General features: G+C 48.2%; 2 protein-coding genes across 3 annotated transcripts in view; one reads left to right on the forward strand and one right to left on the reverse strand.

Moving 5' to 3' along the window:
- The window catches only part of MAPKAPK5 (MAPK activated protein kinase 5), a 20,780-nt gene extending 16,718 nt beyond the window's left edge, over window positions 1-4,062 (forward strand). Inside the window, exons 13-14 of one of the 2 annotated variants that reach the window (XM_005424035.2) lie at window positions 41-145; window positions 1,070-4,062. In XM_005424035.2, the coding sequence (XP_005424092.1) occupies window positions 41-145; window positions 1,070-1,164 (200 nt within the window). In that variant the 3' untranslated portion in view covers window positions 1,165-4,062. The remainder of the gene's footprint in view (window positions 1-40; window positions 146-1,069) is intronic. The other variant, XM_005424036.3, reaches the window with a different exon arrangement.
- The window catches only part of TMEM116 (transmembrane protein 116), a 19,759-nt gene extending 923 nt beyond the window's left edge, over window positions 1-18,836 (reverse strand). The window contains exons 1-11 of the mRNA XM_031059459.1: window positions 18,816-18,836; window positions 18,615-18,661; window positions 18,420-18,483; window positions 14,680-14,811; window positions 9,468-9,572; window positions 8,969-9,018; window positions 8,416-8,499; window positions 8,193-8,331; window positions 7,331-7,475; window positions 7,169-7,242; window positions 5,745-6,482 (exon numbers count right to left, since the gene is read on the reverse strand). Coding sequence (XP_030915319.1) covers window positions 6,282-6,482; window positions 7,169-7,242; window positions 7,331-7,475; window positions 8,193-8,331; window positions 8,416-8,499; window positions 8,969-9,018; window positions 9,468-9,572; window positions 14,680-14,811; window positions 18,420-18,483; window positions 18,615-18,628 — 1,008 coding nt within the window. The 5' untranslated portion in view covers window positions 18,629-18,661; window positions 18,816-18,836 and the 3' untranslated portion in view covers window positions 5,745-6,281. The remainder of the gene's footprint in view (window positions 1-5,744; window positions 6,483-7,168; window positions 7,243-7,330; window positions 7,476-8,192; window positions 8,332-8,415; window positions 8,500-8,968; window positions 9,019-9,467; window positions 9,573-14,679; window positions 14,812-18,419; window positions 18,484-18,614; window positions 18,662-18,815) is intronic.
- Between the last annotated feature and the right edge of the window lie 177 nt (window positions 18,837-19,013).

Raw genomic sequence — 19,013 nt, forward strand, 5'->3', positions numbered from 1 at the left:
CGAGTCCAAACCTCCTGTGTCCCTCTGTTGTCCCAACCAGGAGAGAATGAAGATGAGAAGTTGAATGAAGTGATGCAGGAGGCCTGGAAATACAACAGGGAATGCAAATTGCTGCGAGACACCCTGCAGAGCTTCAGCTGGAACGGTGAGAATTCCTGCTCTCTCACTGGGAATGTGGAAAAGGGGGAAGCACAGACCTCCTGCTATGGAAATAACCCCAAATGTATAGGATTTGTGCTGATTTAGGTTTTGACACTGTTTTATCCTTTCTGCCAGAACTGGTGTTCCCAAAATGGGGGTGAAAGTGTTGCTTTGAAATTTCTATTTGAGGGGTCAGGGTTGAGTTTTCAGAAGCACCAGGAATGTAACAGCATAAATGGATCATGATAGAAAGGGATAATTTTAAATTGTCTGAGGGCAGGGATAGATGGGATATATACAAAAAAACCTTCCCTGTGAGGATGGGGAGCCCTGGACAGATTGCCCAGAGAAGCTGTGGCTGCCCCATCCCTGGAAGTGTCCAAGGAGGGGTTGGACAGGGCTTGGAGCAACCTGGGATAGTGGAAGGTGTCCCTGCCCAGATAACCTTTAAGATCCTTTCCAACCATTCCAGGATTCTGTGATCCTTTTAGGAACTTCTTCAGCTGTGTTGAGCTGCTTTCCATCCAGCTGTTTGTTCCCTCTTTCTGCTGGAGGCTGCTCCTCCCTGCCAGCTCAGTTTGGGTGGGAAGCAGAAAGAAACCAGGACAGGCACCTTGGACTGCTTGGGTGGCTCCTGGCCAGAGGAGGCTGCAGAGGTGTCAGCCCCCAGGAGCAGCTGCTGATGGGTGGGAGGGACCAGGAGCATCAGCCACCTTCACAAGGCCTTGATCCTGCTTCTTCCTCTGCTCTGTTTGCTTGGCTCTCATTGAGATCTTTAATTGCTCCATTTTTCCATGGTCTCTAAGTCCTTTTGGGTCCTGTGCTGCTGTTGCCCTGAGTCTGTGTGAAGCATTGTTTAATTCCAGCTGGGATTGCTTTCCTCCTTGTGCCCAGCTCCAGCTGATTCTCTGTTTTTTTTCCCTTCCAGGCAGAGGATTCACAGACAAAGTGGATCGACTAAAACTGGCAGAAATTGTCAAACAAGTGATTGAAGAGCAGACAAATTCCCACGACTCTCAATAGCTGGAGCTTCCTAATCTTATTTTTTTTACCATTTAAGATTTATTCTTTACCTGTAAAAAGTATTTTTATGTAAATTAATAAATCATAATTATTTCATTAAATTTCCATACTGCTTGAAAATGCTGTATAGTTGTAGATACAAAAAAAAAAATCATTGGTACTGTAATATTTTTTTAAAACTCAGTTCCTCGAGGTATATATGATCACTTATGTACTGTTAATCATGAGCCCCACAAATGGGGTGGATTTTATTGTTAAAAACCATTCTTTTTCTTAATAACCAGTTGCAGAAGCTGCCTTTCACCTGCCACATCCAGCCCCTGCAGTGACTGTATGCGAAGGAGAGCCACAGTTTCTCAAGCCCCTGCTCAGTGAGTACTTGAAGCAAGTGCTGTGAAATGCAAATTCACAGCTCCCCTTGGCACCTAAATTCCAGGTCTTTAGATAGGGAAAAATCAATTAAATACCCTTCAGTTTGGCTTGGTGCCTGGCCCAGGCATCTGAGGCCATGTGCTTGCTGAAATTTTCAGTTCTGAGCAGTGACTCTCTTTTTTTGTCATCTTCCCCATCTCCCTCAGACCTTCTTTAAGGCTTAACCTCCTCTCTTTCTTTCTCCTCATCTTCCTCAGAGCTTTTTTAAGGCTGAATCAGCCGTTCAGCACAAAACTCTTCTTTTTCTCACCTTGTCCAACAGCAGAACAGAAGAATGTTCAAGTCCTTATGCACAAGTTCTTTTAATTTCCATGGTGGGATCTTCTATGGATTGAGACCAGCCTGGGCTTTGTTTGTTTGGGATATTCCCATTCTTTCCTTCCTAGAAGATCCAAGGCTTGGGTTCTGACTTGTCCTCTTGTTTAGCAGAGCTGTTCCCAGGCAGGCTCCCAGTGCTCTGGGGAACCCCTGGGATTTCTCTGGAGCCCAAATTCTCATCTCTGATGCCTTCGAGCTCCTTCTTGGGGGAGCCACAACTGCAGGGCTGCTCCCTGCTCCCCAGGGCAGGTTCTTACTCTAGTCTGGAACATTGGCTCCAAAAGCTGCTTTTTTAAATCCTGATAAAGCAAACCAATGGCAAGAATCTGTACATAGTTCTAGTTTTCTACCTTTTCTGCTTCTCTTTCTTTCAAAGATCGGGCGGAGGCTTTTTATAGAGCTATTTTGGTACCAAATCCGTGCAGACACCGGCTGAGTTTGGTCTGCAGACTGAAGTGCCAACCCAGGGCCCTCAGTGACCACTCCTGAACGTTGTTGTCTTTCACAGCTCATCCATTTTTGGGTTTACGTTGACAAATCTGAGCCATCAGTCTCCCAGTTCTCTCCTACAAAAGTCCAGCCTTGTTCTTTTTTTTTTTGTCTCTTTTCTATACCAAAATTTCCTTGCAGCTTTAGCTGGATGGCAAAGCAGTGTCTGACTCTTTCTATACAATTTTCTAAACAGTGACTTGTTTTTTCTACATGAAGGAGATGCTTTGTTTCCTGTTCTCTGTCAGCTTTCCTTAATCCTGTGGACAGTTTTCCAATGCCTGTTTTGGTAAGAACAGTCCCTGCTTATCCATCCTCTGATGGGAGCAGGGAATGTTTGTGTGAGCTGGAATTGTACCTCTGACACTACCTGGAATATTTGTGCACTGATCTCTTGATGAAAACTGAAGAGAATTAGCAAAAATTGAGAGTTTTTGTCACTTTTTTGGCTGTACCACCAAGCCCTGTTATGTGCATTTCTGTCCTTGCTCTAATTCTAGGTCATGTCTTGAAATGGTTTCATTTTGAACTTGAAATCCATGTTTTTCTGGGGAATTGAAACTTTCAAGTGTGGCAGATAGAGATGGAAACAAGGAAATCACCTTTGTTTGAATGGCAGAGCAAAAAAATCCCCTCCAGAAGCACTTTGTGACTCTGCCCTCCCAGGAGGAAAATCCTCAGGCAGTTTTGTGGGAGTCAGAATTTGTTGGAAGTGCAGTCAGAGGGGAAGGTGGGATCTGATGTGTGTTAGAGGATTCCTCCTTTTCTTCATCCCTTAAGTGCTGCTGATCCTGAGGTGGGAACATTTGTACAAATTTCCAAGGGCTTTTGCCACAAGGAACTGCTTTTGATGGATTTAATCTCCTTTTTCTTGTCTGTGATAAATAAGAAGGGCCTGATTTGAAGCAGAGGGAGGAGGGACAGATTAAGAAAACAAAATTTGAAGACTCAAGGTCAAATGGTTTTGTTTCTATGAGAAAGCTGATTTTTTTTACTCTTGGGAAAGTTCTGTTTTACATTTAAAAGTTCAATAACTTTAATGGATTCATTTAAATGTTTGAAAGTAGCATTTGACTTTCTCCTTCCTGTGTTTAGTTTATTTTTCAGTTGAAGCAAGTGCAAGACACCTTGTCTTGATTCTCTGAGGCTTGACTTGGTAATAAATCTACTGATCCTTTATAGCAGACTGTGAATATTGTAAATATCTCGAGCTGGAAGTGTGGGATCAAAGAAGAATTTCTTTGTACAAACACTAAAAATATGTGGGAAAGCTCTGGAGGTTGTTGGGTTTTGGTGTTTTTTTTTAAGAATTTTATTTAAGTGAAGAAAAATGTCTGAAATCATTTGACCTTTACAAAATTTTCTGTATAACTGGCTTCTCCTGTGATTTGATTATTTGAAGCTTTTCTATATATATTAAAATTAGGAGAACCTGATTAGTGAAAGAGGTTTTGATTGGAAATAGCAACATGTCAAAGTTTTGCTGTCATTACTTCTGGATTTTCTTTTGGAAACCCAAGTCTGTCCCCATGTTTAAGTCCTGTGTGTTAAAATGTTCTCATTTCTCCTTCTCAGTGTTCCCTGTTAGTTCCTTTTGGATCAGTATTACATTGTAAATATTACCCATCCTGTATATAAATGATTTTACTAAACTCAAAAGTTCCTGGCTGTTTTTGTTTGGTTCCCAAATCCCTGCAGGAGAGAAGGAAGGAGCAGGAGGGAAGAGCAGCAGGATTCTGCTTTTCCCTGGAAGTGTCCAGAAGGTATGGGTGCAGCACTTGGGGGTGTGGTTAGTGGTGAGCACAGTGGTGCTGGGTTCTTTTTTGGATTTGATGATCTTAGAGAGCTTTTCCAGCCTTAGAGATTCCATGATTCCATTATTCTGCCACCCTCAGCCTCCCATCCCACCTCCCTGATCCATGGGAATAAACACTTGGATGAGGATTTGAGGCTGGCTAAATCCCTAGGAGATCCTGGGCTCTGCTTGGCAACATAACCCAAAATTGCCTTTTTTAAGCCCAGCTTTCCATCAGATGGCAGCAGCACCTGCCCAGTGCTCCCAGTTAACCCCTGAGGGCTGTGGAATTGGACTGGGCAGTCAGGGAAGGGAGGGATGAGTCCTTCTGTCTTTGGGACAATGGGAATAGGATCCAGATCCTGGGCTGATGATCCTTGCAGTGGGAGCCCTGCTGGGACTGGGGGACAGTGGCTGGTGAGAAATGGATCTGTTTTATTGCTGCTGGCCCTGTTCCAGGTACAGGGGGTGCTTCCCTCCCCTCTCAGGACACAGAGCCTCAGCCTTGGGCCCTTCCTGCCTCTGGAAATGTTTTTGTTATCCTCGAGGTGACAGGAACCAGACACACCCTTGGGCCAGGAGCATTTCAGGACATGAGATGGGGCAGGTGTGAGGGCTCAGGCCCCTTCCTTGTTAGAGGATTTCCTTTGCCTTGGGGGAGTTCAGAGTGGGTTGGGTGGTGAGTGACCCTCAGAGCCTCCAGACTGGGAAAGGGACTGAGGGAACAATTCCTGGGAGCACTTGGAGCAGCCAACCCAGCTGTGAGTGCCCATGGAATGGCTCTTTCCAGCAAGAAAACTCCCCTCAAACACACACTGAGAGACTCCTGCATTCTGAGGAGCCCTGGGCATGTGTCAGCACCCACTGCCAGCTCTGATGCTCCATTAGCAATCCAATCATTGTTCCCTGGATAATCTTTCATCACTTAGGAAGACTTAATCCCCTTTTAAACAAATTGCACTGGCTCCACAAACGGGGTCAGTCCCAGGAGGGTGCAGGAGGCTCTCAGGGATGAGATTGGGTGTGTTTCATGCCCTGCCAGTGCCAGGGCAGAAATCCCATCCTCCCTGTGGAATATTTGCCTTTGAAGTGGGGCTGGAGAAACACTGAATCATCCATGTCCAAATTTTGGGACTAGAGGAGGATTTGAAGGACCCGTTGGAAGAAGATGGCTGAAAATTTTGTTTTTATCCTGTAGAACAGCAAAATTGAATTGTTGCACTCAGTCTCACTCTGTAGGAGAAAATAAGTCATTGACCAAACCTCCAGGGCCCTTGTGTGACTTACCCAGAGTTTACACAGTTGTGTAAGTTAATTACACAAAGCTGGAGTATTTCCTCTTCTTGTCTAACCTGCTATGAGAAAAATTTGGGTTGGACCCAAAAAGTGAAGCTGTTGGAAAATAAAAGAGTGTAAAGGTAAAGAGTTGTTTTTTAACACAGCTCAAAGACCTGGTTTATTTCCTATAGAATGGTGGGACCTCAGTAAATAACTTCATGTGAATGTCTGGAAATGCAAAGAGAGATTCAGACAAAGTCCTGCTCACCTGGTTCATGAGAGATGCTCCACAGGGTCGAAGCAGCTGATTTTTGGGAGTATTGTGTCTGGGCAGGAGTTGGCAGGAAGTAGGAAAGGGAAATGTGCAGAAATTCCAGGCAGCTTTTGTCCTTTGCAATTCTTCACTCCCTGCAATTTGTTCTTAGGGTGGTGCAAATTCTCATGGTTAGAGTGAATTAAAAGCAGAGATTGAAAAATGCTCATTTTGCTTTCTGTTAATTTGTAAAGGCAACGACTTGGAGAAAAAAAACAAAGTAAAACATCCTCTGCTCAACCTCCATGGAGCTGGACCAGGTATCTGAGCCTTTACACGGGCTTTGCTGCATTTCTAGGGATATTTCCAGGAGGAGAAAGTCTGGACTAAAGATTTACCACGCTGAAAGAATCCATTAAATAAATAACTATGTCCACTGAGCTCCTGGCTCTGCCAGCCCCGCGGGGACAGGTCCATCCCGGCTCTGGAGAACGAGGAGTTGGAAGGAGGAGTAGGAAGGACTCTGCCTCTCTGCTTGCAGGCAGCGCTGCATCAGAGCAGGGTGGAGGAGGAGCCCGCGGTGTCGGGCGGGCCGGCGGGGGCCGTGCTGGAGTAGAATTTCTTCTGGGAGCGCAGGAGCGGGGTCTGCGTGTCCACATCCCGGCGGGAGCCGCGCTTCAGGGACAGGGACACGTGCTGGGGCCAGCCGTACACCAGGCAGTTCAGGAGCCCCTGGGAAGCTGCGGTGAGAGCCTGGGAGAGAGCACAGGGGAATGAGGGATCCCAGCACTGCTCCGTGCTCTGGGATCCGTGGAAAACCTCCCCCTCCCAGCAGGATTTTATCTTCCCTGTGATAGAGAAATTGTGCTGTTATTTTAGATAGAAATTAGATATTTAATGAATATCTAATTAAATATAAATGCTATACAAATAGAGAATATATTTTATGTATGTTTATATATTAAATAAAAATAATAACATATAGATAACTATAACTATAGTATATATAGTATATATCTATAACTATATAGATATAATTTGATAAAATGTCTAACTTGTGCATGAGGCGCAAGAAGGAGCTGGACAAGTGTTATTAAGGAATCACATCTGGAGATTTAGGGACATAGGGAAAACAAAACCAATTTCTGGGGATCCTTTCTAGCCCTATTTGCCACAATTTCCATGACCACAGAATCACTGAGGTTGGAAAAGACCTTTGAGGTCACCAAGTCCAAACATCCACCCAGCACCCTGTTCACCACTAAACTGTTGGGTACTGAGACCTTTTCAAGCCTGTGGAAAACATCAACCACCAAACCAAGATCTTTGCCAAGCAAAAGCACAAATCAGACTTGGGCTCACACAGCAGAGATGCAGCAGGGCTGCAGGGCAGGAGACTCAAGGTGAGGAGGCAGGAGGCTGCAGGGGCAGACATTTACCTGCAGGATCAGCAGAGCCATGTAGATTTTGCTGGTTGTTGAAGCAGTCAGTTTCAGCATTCCAAGGAGGACAGCTGTGGAAGGGGATGGATGGGAGGGTGAAGTTAACCCCACCTCTCTGGGGTTCCACAGGGGGATGCTGGGGAGGAACTCTCTGCTCACCTGGGGCCCAGCAGCAGAAGAAGGCAATGGGGTAAAAAACCACCCGTTGTTCCACCATCTTAATCATGGCCCACTGCTGATCCCCCAGGAACCCCGTGGAGTTCACAAACCTCTTGTACAGCACTCGGGCCTGACTCAGGATAACCTGGAAAAGAGCAGGCAGATGTTATTGGACAGGCTGTGATCTGCTGGGTTCATCCAGGATGGATCCCAGTCTATCCAGCCTTTTCACACAGCTCTGAAATTCTGTGGAAGATGTTGCTTTGCATGTGGCCTTTTCTAAACTGAAGACTCTGAATTGGTTTTGGAATTATTAAATTGTTTAGGCTGGCACAGATCTCTAAGATCATGGAGTCCAACCATTAATCACCTCTTGCTCACCCATGCAGGAGGTGATCTCTTCTGCCAAGCTCCAAGCCTTTAAATTTCTGCTAAAATATTCCTGGGATGGGTTGACAGAACCCAGGACTCCAGATGGATTTATCTGGTAGCACAGTGATACTTTCTTTCCCCTACCACCCCTTCCAAAAGGGAAGCAGCACCATACATTTATTCCCCTGCCCTATTTGCCAAGAGCATGGAGTGAGCAGACAGGGGGGAAAGGATTGAAAACTGAGAGCAGGTTTAGATGGGATATTGGGAGGAAATCCTTCCCAGAGAAGCTGTGGCTGCTCCATCCCTGGAAGTGTCCAAGGCCAGGCTGGACAGGGCTTGGAGCAACCTGAGACAGTGGAAGGCATCCCTGCCCATGGCAGAGAGTGACACTGGATGAGCTCAAAGATGTTTCCCACCCAACCACTCCATGATTCCATGATTGCCTGGCCTCTGGAGCCATCCAAGGCTCCACAAGGACCAGCCTTACCAGGATGGCCACGAAGCTGATGAGGAAGGAGACGAGGAAGACGCCGATGCCGTAGAAATGCATGGCGCGGCACACGGAGCCGCTCAGGCCCTGCGGCTCGCTGGGGGGCTCGGCCACCTCCGTGTGCATCAGGAGACACCTGGGGACACAGGGGACAGCCTGAGCTCCTGCCCAGCCAGCAGAGCAGCCCTGGGGCAGTGCCACAGCAAGGGAGGAAGCTCACCCATGCTTCTGGCTGAAGTTCTGGTAGCAATTACTGCTGTTGCCCAGGCAGAACACAGGCACCATGAGGAGGAAAGGGATCAGGCTGAGAGGAGAAAGGACAGCACAGTCATGGGTTATTGCACTGCTCCACGTGGGCACTGCTTGGTTTTTCTCCCATCACCACAGAGGTCTTTAAAGTTGTTTTTATTGGCACTGCTATGGAAAAGTATTTTATCAGCTTTACCAGTGTCGGGGCTTTCATTTGTGAGGGCTAATCATTGGTAAAGGGAAACCTTCTGGAAAACCACATCCAGTTAATAAAGTTATCATTAACTTGGTTGAAAAAACCCTCTTACTCTGCATTCATGAGGTCACTCTGCTGTTAATGACGAGCTTTACAGCCTTTTTAGTAAAACTTGCTTTAAAACAAGTAGGAAGCAGGGATAGGCACACTGCAGTTTGCCAAAGCCACACTCTCCCACTAGGAAGAATTAACCAAATCCACAGCCTGTGCCAGGGAGAATTAACTCTCACCAAACCCACAGCCTGTGCCAGGGAGAATGAAATCTTACCTTGACAAGATCGTTGCTATTCGGCCAACGCAACTTGCATAATCTACAACCTGCAAAATCCAAAAATCTTAATTAAATTATTTCTGCACAGCCCCTGGTTCACAGGAAGCAGTTCCCAGGGAGGATTCAGCAGCTGAAGGGGATGTGCCCAGCCTGGTGCTCCTGAATTTCCAGATGGAATTTCTGGGATGCAAAATTTGCTGTGCACAGCAAATGTCTGGGGGACCTATGTAGGGCAGTGGGGCTGATGGGTTTGTTGGGAAGAGCTGCATAAGGAATGTGTTATCTTGAAGGAATATCTGAGGTATTCCCCAGCCTGGTCATGGCAGTGGTGGTGCCTCCCTGTTTGGGTGTGAGGGAGGAATTAACAGCAAGGAGAGATTTTGGTCATTTGTGAAGTATTTGCTCAGCCTGCAATGCAGGGAGGTTTTTCCTGAGTGTTGTGTCCTTGTCCCTGGGTTCCCAGCCTTTACACCAGTCCCACATCAATCCCACTCACCTGGGGAGGCACCCTGAAGAGGTTCTGGTTGTATTTCACCTTGAGGTCCATGTACAGGTGCCAGGTGTAGTTGACAGTGTAGAGAAAAGAGGCCACGTAGAATATCTGAGAAATAAAACCAGCATTTCAGTCCTGGAATAACAATTCCTGGAGCATGTTTAGCTCCTCCCAAATCCCATGGAACAGAGGCAGGATGATGAACACCTACCAAAGGTGAGGGTCTGAGCATAGGGGCTGAGCCAGGTTGGAAATTCCCACCTTAAACCACACAAAAGCAGCTTCACTTTGGTCTCATACAGAAGAACTAATGACAGCAGGATTGTCTTAGAAATAAAAATCTTTGTGATCTGGCTCATTTTTTTGGCTCAGAGCGTGGCAATGAGGGTTTCAGAGGCACTTGGGCCTTCTCAATGCTGTGTCCATTAGGAAACTCAGCACAGATTGACATTTATATTTCCTTCTTGCGTAATAAGCTCACTACAGAGAGAATTCACGGAAACAGAAAACAATTGGATATTTCAAGAGGAATGTGAGGGCAGATATTCTCTGCCCTCAGCCTGAGTTAACATCCCAAAAACCTATTTTCTTCCTCCGTGGGAAAGGGGAGAAAAGATAGAGCACACTGAGAGTTTCATAGCTTTTGATTCCAGCTTGAGATGAGTCTAATTATCTAAAACTTCCCTGAAACCTCCCCAAATCTTGATCAAATTTGTTTCCAAATTCATGCTTACTCCAGGTTGCCTAAGCAGACCATGTACATGCATGTGCTGTGTTTGTCACAGGAAACACAAACTCCAGTGGCAAAGAGGAAGGGTTGGACAAGGGAAATTTTTTTTTTCTGTGGCTTTGCTATCCTTTGCCAAAAAGATAAGGAGCACAGGTTTGCCACCCTGGTATCACCCACAGCTGGGAAAGTGGTCACTAAACAAACTTGGCCTCCTTCACTGAGGTTGTGAATGCTCTTGGCTGGCTCAAGAGGCTGAGTCCAAGGGCTGTCACAGGAACACTGCAGTGACTCTCCAGCTCATTAAACGAGTTTTAATGAGGGGTTGTTACCCTTTACTTCCAAAACAGCCCACAAGGATCATTCTCTTGCACTTCAGGACGCCTGGGAGAGGCTCATGAAATGTCAGTGCTGCCTTCTGGAACAGAGACCCAAATGCCACTTGTGAAGGTGCCAGCAGGAAGGGAAGGGAATTCTGCTCTCCTGAGCCCCAGCTTTGGGGCTGGGGACAGTCCTGCAGCACTGCCCATGAGGAGGTAAAGCAGAGACACAAGGATCCCTCATTATCCCACTTGTGTGGCTCCCATTGTGCTGCCCAGCATGAGCAGAGCCTGCCAGGACATTATTAGGCCACTGGAACTGAACTGGAAGAACGTGGGAGAGTTGTGCAATTAAAACCACAATATCTGTCCTGGATTTTATTATTGCAATGCAGGACAGCAAAAGGAGCAGTGTTTACATTCATATCAATCAAAGTTCTGGGGCTGAAAGAGGGAAAATCCAAGAAACAAAACAATCTCCTTCTTTATGATGCAGTTTGGACACTGGGCAGCTCCATCCACTGCAACATCTCCCAATTCAGGGACTGATAGTTGCAAATTACTTCAGATCTTTTTAAGATCTTAAAAGAGGGAACTTTGTGCTTTGCCACCTTGGGAGCAAATTATGGTTTCCACCTACTGTTGGCAATAACTGTTAGGATTTGCAGGAGGAAGAGGTGTTGACTTCATCCTTGTGGGTTTCCAGCCCATCTTTGACTTTGTAATTCCTTTAATGGAAATGAAGAGCCCTTATTTTTTTCTGGGAATTACACCAGTTTTTATAGAATATCCTTGTAACCCTTCCTCTGTTGTTCTCTCTGAGCTAACACTATCACCAGTGAATTTACACTGTCTGTGGCCTTGCTGTATATGTTGTTTGCTTGAGGTTTTTTTTCCCCGGTGTGTTTTTTTAAATAAAAATGACTTTGTTTACATGATCTTGCATTGGTATTTTAACTCGGGGAGGGAAGGGGGGGTCCCTGTTCCCCCCAGGGAGCCAAACCCATGAGCATGTCCTTGTCCTCGTCCCCGTGACCAGGCACAGGGCCAGGGCACCTTTGTCCCCCAAGGATCGGGTGTCCCCCTCCCTCCCTGCACCCTCATCTGCAGCAGAAGTTTTCCAGACACGTTAGCAGGGAAATATTTCTGCTTGACGTGACCGTCACGTGCGAGACCAAACTGCAACAGCCGGGCGGGGGCCGGCCCGTGCTTCCCTTGGGGGCGGCCCCGGCACCGCGCGGGCTCCGGCCCGGGGAGAGCGGGGAGGGACAGATGGACACACGGACTGACCGCTGACACCGCAGTGACCGAGGGGAAAGTGTTTGCTGATTCCCAGTTCGGACACTGCTTCTCATGGGGAGAGAACCGGGAGGAGGCCACCTCGTGAGTGTGGCGGGATGAGCTGGAGGGCGTGTCCTTGGGAGGAGTCACAGTTGGTGTGAGCTGGGAAAAGTGGTTTTTGTCTGACAGGAGCAGAACAGTGCTGCTGTGCTAAGCACCTGGCTGTCTGACCAAAGCCAGAATGTTTTGGGCTGTGGTTGTGCTACAGCCCCAATTTATCCACCTGGTCCTCAAGGACATGGTGACGTCATCTCCTGAGCATTGCCGTAAAGCGCGACAGCCGTAAAACTGCCGAAAATCGCGACTGTCGTAAAGTGTGCCGTAAAGTGCGACTGCCGTAAAATGGCCGTAAAACGCGACTGTCGTAAAATGGCCGTAAAGCGCGACTGTTGTAAAAGGTGCCGTAAAGCGCGACTGTCGTAAAAGGCGTCGTAAAGCGCGACTGTCATAAAATTGTCGTGAAGCGCGACTGTCGTAAAAGGTGCCGTGAAGCACGACTGTCGTAAATTGCCGTAAAGCGCGACTGTCGAAAAAGGTGCCGTAAAGCGCTACTGTCGTAAAACGGCCATAAAGCGCGACTGCCGCAAAACTGTCGTAAAGCGCGACTGTCGTAAAAGGTGCCATGAAGCGCGACTGTCGTAAAAGGTGCCATGAAGCGCGACTGTCGTAAAAATGTGTTGTAAAGCACAACTGCCGTAAAGCTGCCGTAAAGCGCGACTGTTGTAAAATGGTCGTAAAGCGCGACTGTTGTAAAATGGCCGTAAAGCGTGACTGTTGTATAAGGACACTGCACTCCCTCTTCAGCCCCGCTCCGGCCAAGAAGCGCGGGCGCTCCCTGGAGCCGGGTGGCGATTCTGAGGTCCCCCGTCCTCTGCAACATCAGCCTGTGATGGCAAATAATGGCAAACAGCCTGAATAAAGAAAAAATATTGCCCTGCTCCTAAGGCAGTGCTTTGAGACATCACAAAGAGTCCAGTGTCAGCCTCTCCAAGGTCTGCAAATTCCACTGCTGGGCTGTCCCTGCCCATCCTCACCTCGGCTCATCTGACACCTTCTGGGTGCTGGTGTGCAGAGAGGCCCCAGGTGTTTGTGAGACACACAGCAGCACAGTGAGACATTTATTTACTCATTCCATCAGCTTCCAGATCCCTCCTGCTGGTTCAGGAATCAGCTGGTTCAACCTGTTACTGGCTCCTTCTTACGCACAAGGTGTTCCCACCTCTCAAGGGCACTGCAGGGTGTTGGGTGAGGAGGTCCTGCACTGTCACGTGCCCTGGGGGAAAGGTTGCTATGGCAAGGGCTCAGTTTGTTTTAATTTCTCCCAGAGCAAACAGCAGCCACAGCTCTTGCCAGGTGCAATCCAGCTCTGCCACCCAGGTAGTCCCTGTGCTGTGGGGACTGGGGGGGGCACACCGGAGAGGAGCCAGGGGACACTGGCTGAGGTCAGGGTGAGACTCTGCACAAAGCCGTGTCCTGGCCCAAGGCCAGTTCTGCCCACCCAGCATGAACACAAAGTCCCCACCTTGTCCCATCCTGTGCTGGTGTCCCTGAGAAGCCACAGGCTGGAAAAGTGAGGGCAGAGAACAGCCAGAAGTGCAAGGGAGATGAGAAATTATGGGCATATTTTCCACAGCCAACTTATTTCTCCTCTAGAAGTGCAAATTGCCTCCAGGCCATAAAAATATCACATCAGCTGAAAGAACTGTCCCCCAGGCAAGGGAAACAGCTCAGGAACAGCCTCAGTCCTGCTTTGCTCCTTCCACCTTCCAACTCTGAAATCCTCTCCCAAGCTCTCCTCATTTTCCCATTTACCATCATCTTAAAAACATCTTTGATGTCATTCTGCATCATTCCCGAGTGGCCAAGTTACCCAAACCTCACTGTTTCTCTCAACATGAACATACTGTGGAGCCAGTAAGGCTGGAGGGACCAGAGATGAGCCTGGAGTGGAAACCCTCAGCAGCACATCTGTACCCCAAAACAGCTGCTGAAACAACCCTGCCCAGACACACAGCAGCAGGAACAATTCCATCCTGCACCTGCAGCTGCTTTCCTGCCCTCTCTGAGGCACATGGAGATCCCTTCCAGCTTTGGATGCTGCTGTTCCATGAGGATGTTCAGTTCCCAGCTGTGGGTGCCACCACACTCCCAGGGAGCTGCCTGAGCCCACAGATCAAAGGTTCCAAAAGCCCCTTGCTCTTCCCAGCCATTTCCTTTAAAAGGAAAAAATTAATTCCAGGGATCATCATTTATGAACCCCCACGCTCAGCTGGACCCTGCAGAGATTTTTGAGAGCTGAGATCTCCAAAGCCTGGTGTTGAAATGGGAACTGGGTGAGGCAATAACAAATTGTCAGGAAAACAGTGCTCACCCACCCTACTCCAACTGGTCCCCAGCACAGGGATCAGCTGAGTCAATGGGACACAGGCTGAGCTTGTGCTGATCCTTGGGAAAAGCAAGAATTGGGATGTTCATGTGAGTAATTTAAGTCTGAGCTCAAACAAGTCACAGAATGTGTCTGTTCCTGCCCAGGCTGGAGGAAGCACAAAGAGAAATAGAAAAGCTGCCATGTAAGAGCAGAGATCCATGGGCATGGATCCAGCAGGAGAGAGATCGAGTCCCATCTGCTCATTTCACACAAACAACCACAAAATCCCACCTTCTCTTCCTCTCACACACCAGAGGATCCTAAACCCCAGTTCCATGATCTCCCTTTTCCACACAAAGCCAAGAGAAACAGCCCCCACGGCCACACTCTGATCACCAGCGAGGTTAATTATGACAAATTATGAGGTTAATGATATAATGTGGTGCCAAGGCCACTCACCTGTCCCGTGGCCTGCAGGTTGTAGCAGATGAGGTCCTGCTGGGAGGTGGGTGAGCTGTAGAGCAGGGCCCCAGCCAGCCAGCACATGCCCAGGAGCAGATCTGAGAGGCTCAGGTAGAAAAGTGGACGCACCTGGAAAAGGGAAAAGGGAAAATCTCAGCAGGTGTGAGTGGAGTCACAGCCTTCCCACCCCCCAGCTGCAGTTTTACCTCCTTATCAGACATAAAGATATTTAATACAGCCTTCCAAAGGTTTTTCTGCAGGTGAGGAAAGTTTTTCAGTAGAAAAACCTCACTGCAAAGTTCTTTTGAAAGCCTTAATTGAGGGGAAGTGGGGCATAAGTGGCACTTTGTGGAGGGATGATTTTACCCTCAGGGAAGCACTGTGACAACATTTCTGAGACTAGTCAATTCATCTTCACCCTGAGAGCTCCAATAAAAAAAGCCTCCTCTATTTTAAAAGCCAAGCAAGATCAAAGAAAAGTTACCAGATGAAAACTTTTAAGCCTCTACTCCTGAATATCATCCTTGTTTTCAGTCCTTTAAAACTCCTACGCCAATTACAGCAGAAAGATTAATTGTGCTCAGGCATCAGTACCAGGTTATCTGGTGTTATCTGAACACTGTCACCTCCCAGCCCTTCTGGTGAGACAACTTTCCTTGCAGGGAAATTCCACGTGGATTTGTGCTCTCAGGAGCTGTTCCAATGCACACTCCCTACTCCAACCACCACTTCTGCCACAGGACTCAAGAGCAGCATCAAAACTTACAGAAAATATCCCAAATATCCACCATGTTATAATTTTGCAAACCAGGACAAGTTGGCAGGGAGAAGAGAGATCATGTTTTAAATAAACTCACACAGAAATCAAACTTCCAGTAAATACAAACCCTTCCTCAGCTCTGGAGTGACTTGAAACAAACATTTTTCTTTGAGTTCCATGTCATTTCAGCTGATGACTAAGGTTGGGTTTATTTTACAAGCTGGATTAATTTCCACTCAGAGCCACTATTGCTGCATCTTGCTGGAAAGGAGTCATGTCTCCTTTAACAACAGTTTCCAGCCCATTTCCAGTTTGCACACACTGGCCAGGACTGTAAACACTGCAGGAAAACATTTGTGCAAAAATTCTGGCCAACATTTTCTTTGTTAGTGGGAGAGCAGAGACTCTGGAAAAGCAGCCTAATTACCTATATTCTTAATTAAAGCCTTTGGTACCTCATTTTCAGCATCCAGGAGAGAAAAATGTGGTGTTTTTCTTTCCCTACAGAAAATGATAATGCCAAACACAGCATGGAAATGTTTCAGCAGGCTTTGATTTTGTATTTCTTTTCATGGAGCTGAGTTTTTGGTGAAATTTGCCTCAATATTGTCCTGGAAGTAAATGTATGCCACACATCACGTTGTGTTATCCTTGTTCCCATGTGCAGTGAGAGAGAGCTTAGGAAGTGTGATAAGAGTTAAGGTAGATCTGATCGAGCCAGATTTGTCCTTAGGGCATGAAGGAGCACAAGGCATAAAGACCTGGAGTTAATTTTAATTTGATTTCATCTGTAAATGCCTTTTTTTAACCAGGCTTTTCCTCACTGGTGCAGAAATGAAGCCCTGGCACGACAGGCTGGGGGCACTGTCCAGTTTGTGATCGAGGCAGGTTAAACCAAACAGATCTAAAATAAGCAAAGAAGGCACTTTTGCAATCAAACAGGTGACCTCTTTCTCCAGCACAAGTGCCCTTGGAGCAAGGCACTGCTGGTGGGTGCAGGAGCTGTTTTGGATAAAGAAGTAGGTGACACAGGGGCACGTGTGGCTCTGGCTTGAAAAAAGGGGAAAAAAATAAGCACTGGTATTTATAAAATAGAGGAAGGGACTGCAAAGATGTAATGATTTACATCCTGGCAGCTCCAGCTGCAGCACACACGGGGATTGGGCTCTGTGGCCATGGCCCAGGCACATGCTGAGCTGAAGGTTCTTCCTCAAACCTGCTGAGCTGAGGTTTCTTCCTCAAACCTGTTGAGCTGAGGGTTCTTCCTCAAATGTGTTGGGCTGAGGGTTCTTCCTTGCTTGCCATCACCTCTTCTGAATGATTTACCTCAGGCTGAAGGGTTTTATTGACCCCATAGAGACAGCAAGCAAGCTTCAAGAATGCAACATTTGATTTCTGAGGTTGGGGGCAGGAAGGGAAGTGTTTCTAAGATCCTTCTCCTCCCAGCCTCCAGAGCTGTTTATTTTTAAATGTTTCGCTGTGGGTCCTCATGACTCAGGGAATAATCTGTTTGTGGCTAGCCTTGATATGGATCTCTTCCAGCCCTTTTGTTTACAAACTTCCACTTCAGACCCGAGACATGAGGACAAGACTATGGGGAAGTTAATGGAGATTTTGTCACTTTTGAAACCCAGATCTCCCCTGGCAGCAGAGGAGCCTGGAAGGCTGATGCAAACCAGTCCCTCCAGCTGGCATCTAGCCCTCCTATCCGGATTTGCAGAAATAATCTGAGCAGAAACATCTGGACCCTCTGGAGCAGGAAGGGCCCATTGTTGACTTGGAGCCATGAGTGGCTCACGAGCAGCTCCCAAGCCACAGCCCCATCACATGACTGAGAGCAGAAGGGCTCCTGAGCAACCCGGCCATGGGAGCCAGCAGGATGAGGCTGCTGAGTCACAGCAGGACACTGCCAACCCCTGCTCCACATCCTTCCACAAAGGAATCACATCTGGAGCTCTCCAGGTACCTTGATGTGTACCTTGAGCAGCACAAGCTCAAGCAGCTTTTCCATCCCAGCTCTAAGGTGAAGTCCCAGCCTTCTTCTAAGGTGAATTCCCATTCTTCCCTGGGAATGCATGGAGATCTCCACAGTTTATGTGGATGTGCTCGTTTCCAAGAGCTTGGCTGGGAGCAAGGTCCTGCCTGCTGTAAGTGGGACAGCTTTGCCCTGCAAACATGGACTCATGTTCTCCTTCCCACCGTGTCATCCAACAATGTGTCAGTTGCCTGCATTCCTTGCTTCTCCAGGGATAGCTCCAGGAATTCCCTGGAAGTTCCATTCTCTGGGCTGCAGATCGAATCCACAACGTACATGAAGATGAAGGAAGGACAAATACAGCTGCTGCCAGCTCCACTGAGTTTCCATGTGTTCCACAGGCCAGGCTGAGCCTGCAAACCCTGGACAGCAAATCCCAACTTCAGAGGGATTAGCTTGGCTCACTGCCCCCAGGAAGTCCTGGACACACAGAGGGACTGCGTGTGGGCACCCAAGCCCGGCAGGATGGGATGGAGGGCTGTAGGGTCAGTTTTAGTAGCACACCTGCCCAGAGAAACTCCTCAGAGACAGCCAAAAACCAACACTTATAAAAGCATTTCTGCAGGGGCAGCTCCAATTTGCACTCCAGCAGCTTTGTGCACAACTGCTCAGCCCCCCAGGAGCCCACTGAGGAGGGCACAGCAAGAAATCCCTGCTCCCAGGAATGACTGGAGGACTTCCCTGGAGCAGCAGAAAGCACAGGACTGAGGAACCTGCTTCTCCCTGCAGAAGCACAGGCTCAAGGTCAGTCCTTTCACCTCCTACCAAGACAAACAGCCCAATTCTTAGCAAGCCCTTTTCCTCCTAGCTATTAAACAAGGTTTAAGCACATAACCCTGAGACCTGCAGCTGCTCCTAGGAGAGGGTCTGTACTACAGGTGTGATCCACCTGCAGGGACTGACACCACAGCTCAGGGAGGGAGAAGGAAGCTCAGACCTTACCTCGGGGGACCGCACTGCATTTTGGAAGACGGCGTAAGCAATAATTGAGCTGGAACCTACAACGCTGAGAAAACAAAGCACAGGTTGGAACAGGAGCGCGTCTGCCTCGCTGGGAGACGCGAGTTCTCTTTTTTTTTTTGCTTTTCTGGGTAAAATAATCTTCGCGACAGCAACTCTATGGGCAGCGTGTCGTACCTGAGCATGGCCATGGTGAACTGGATCCACTGGAGCGCGGAGTAGACCTGGGGAGAAGGATGGGAGGGAGCTCAGGTGACACGGCAGAAGCGCCCGGGGACCGCGGGGTCCCGGGAGGAGCGGGCAGCACGGACCGGGGACCGGGAGCCCGGGGAGGAAGGACAAGGAGCAGGGATCGGGATAGGAGCGGGCAGCGCGGACCTGGCAAGGTGGACTGGCGGGTCCCGGAGAAGAACGGGCGGCACGGACTGGGGACAGGGACCTGGGACCGCGGAGTCCCGGGAAGGGACACCACAGACCGGGAACTGGGGACAGCGGGTTCCCGAAGAGGAATAAGCAGCACGGACCGGGGGAGGATCGTGCAACGCTGCCGGTGCCGCCGGGCACGGAGCGGGGCGC

The sequence above is a fragment of the Geospiza fortis genome, unplaced genomic scaffold (assembly GCF_000277835.1).
Source record: "Geospiza fortis unplaced genomic scaffold, GeoFor_1.0 scaffold145, whole genome shotgun sequence".
Classification (NCBI taxonomy): domain Eukaryota; kingdom Metazoa; phylum Chordata; class Aves; order Passeriformes; family Thraupidae; genus Geospiza; species Geospiza fortis.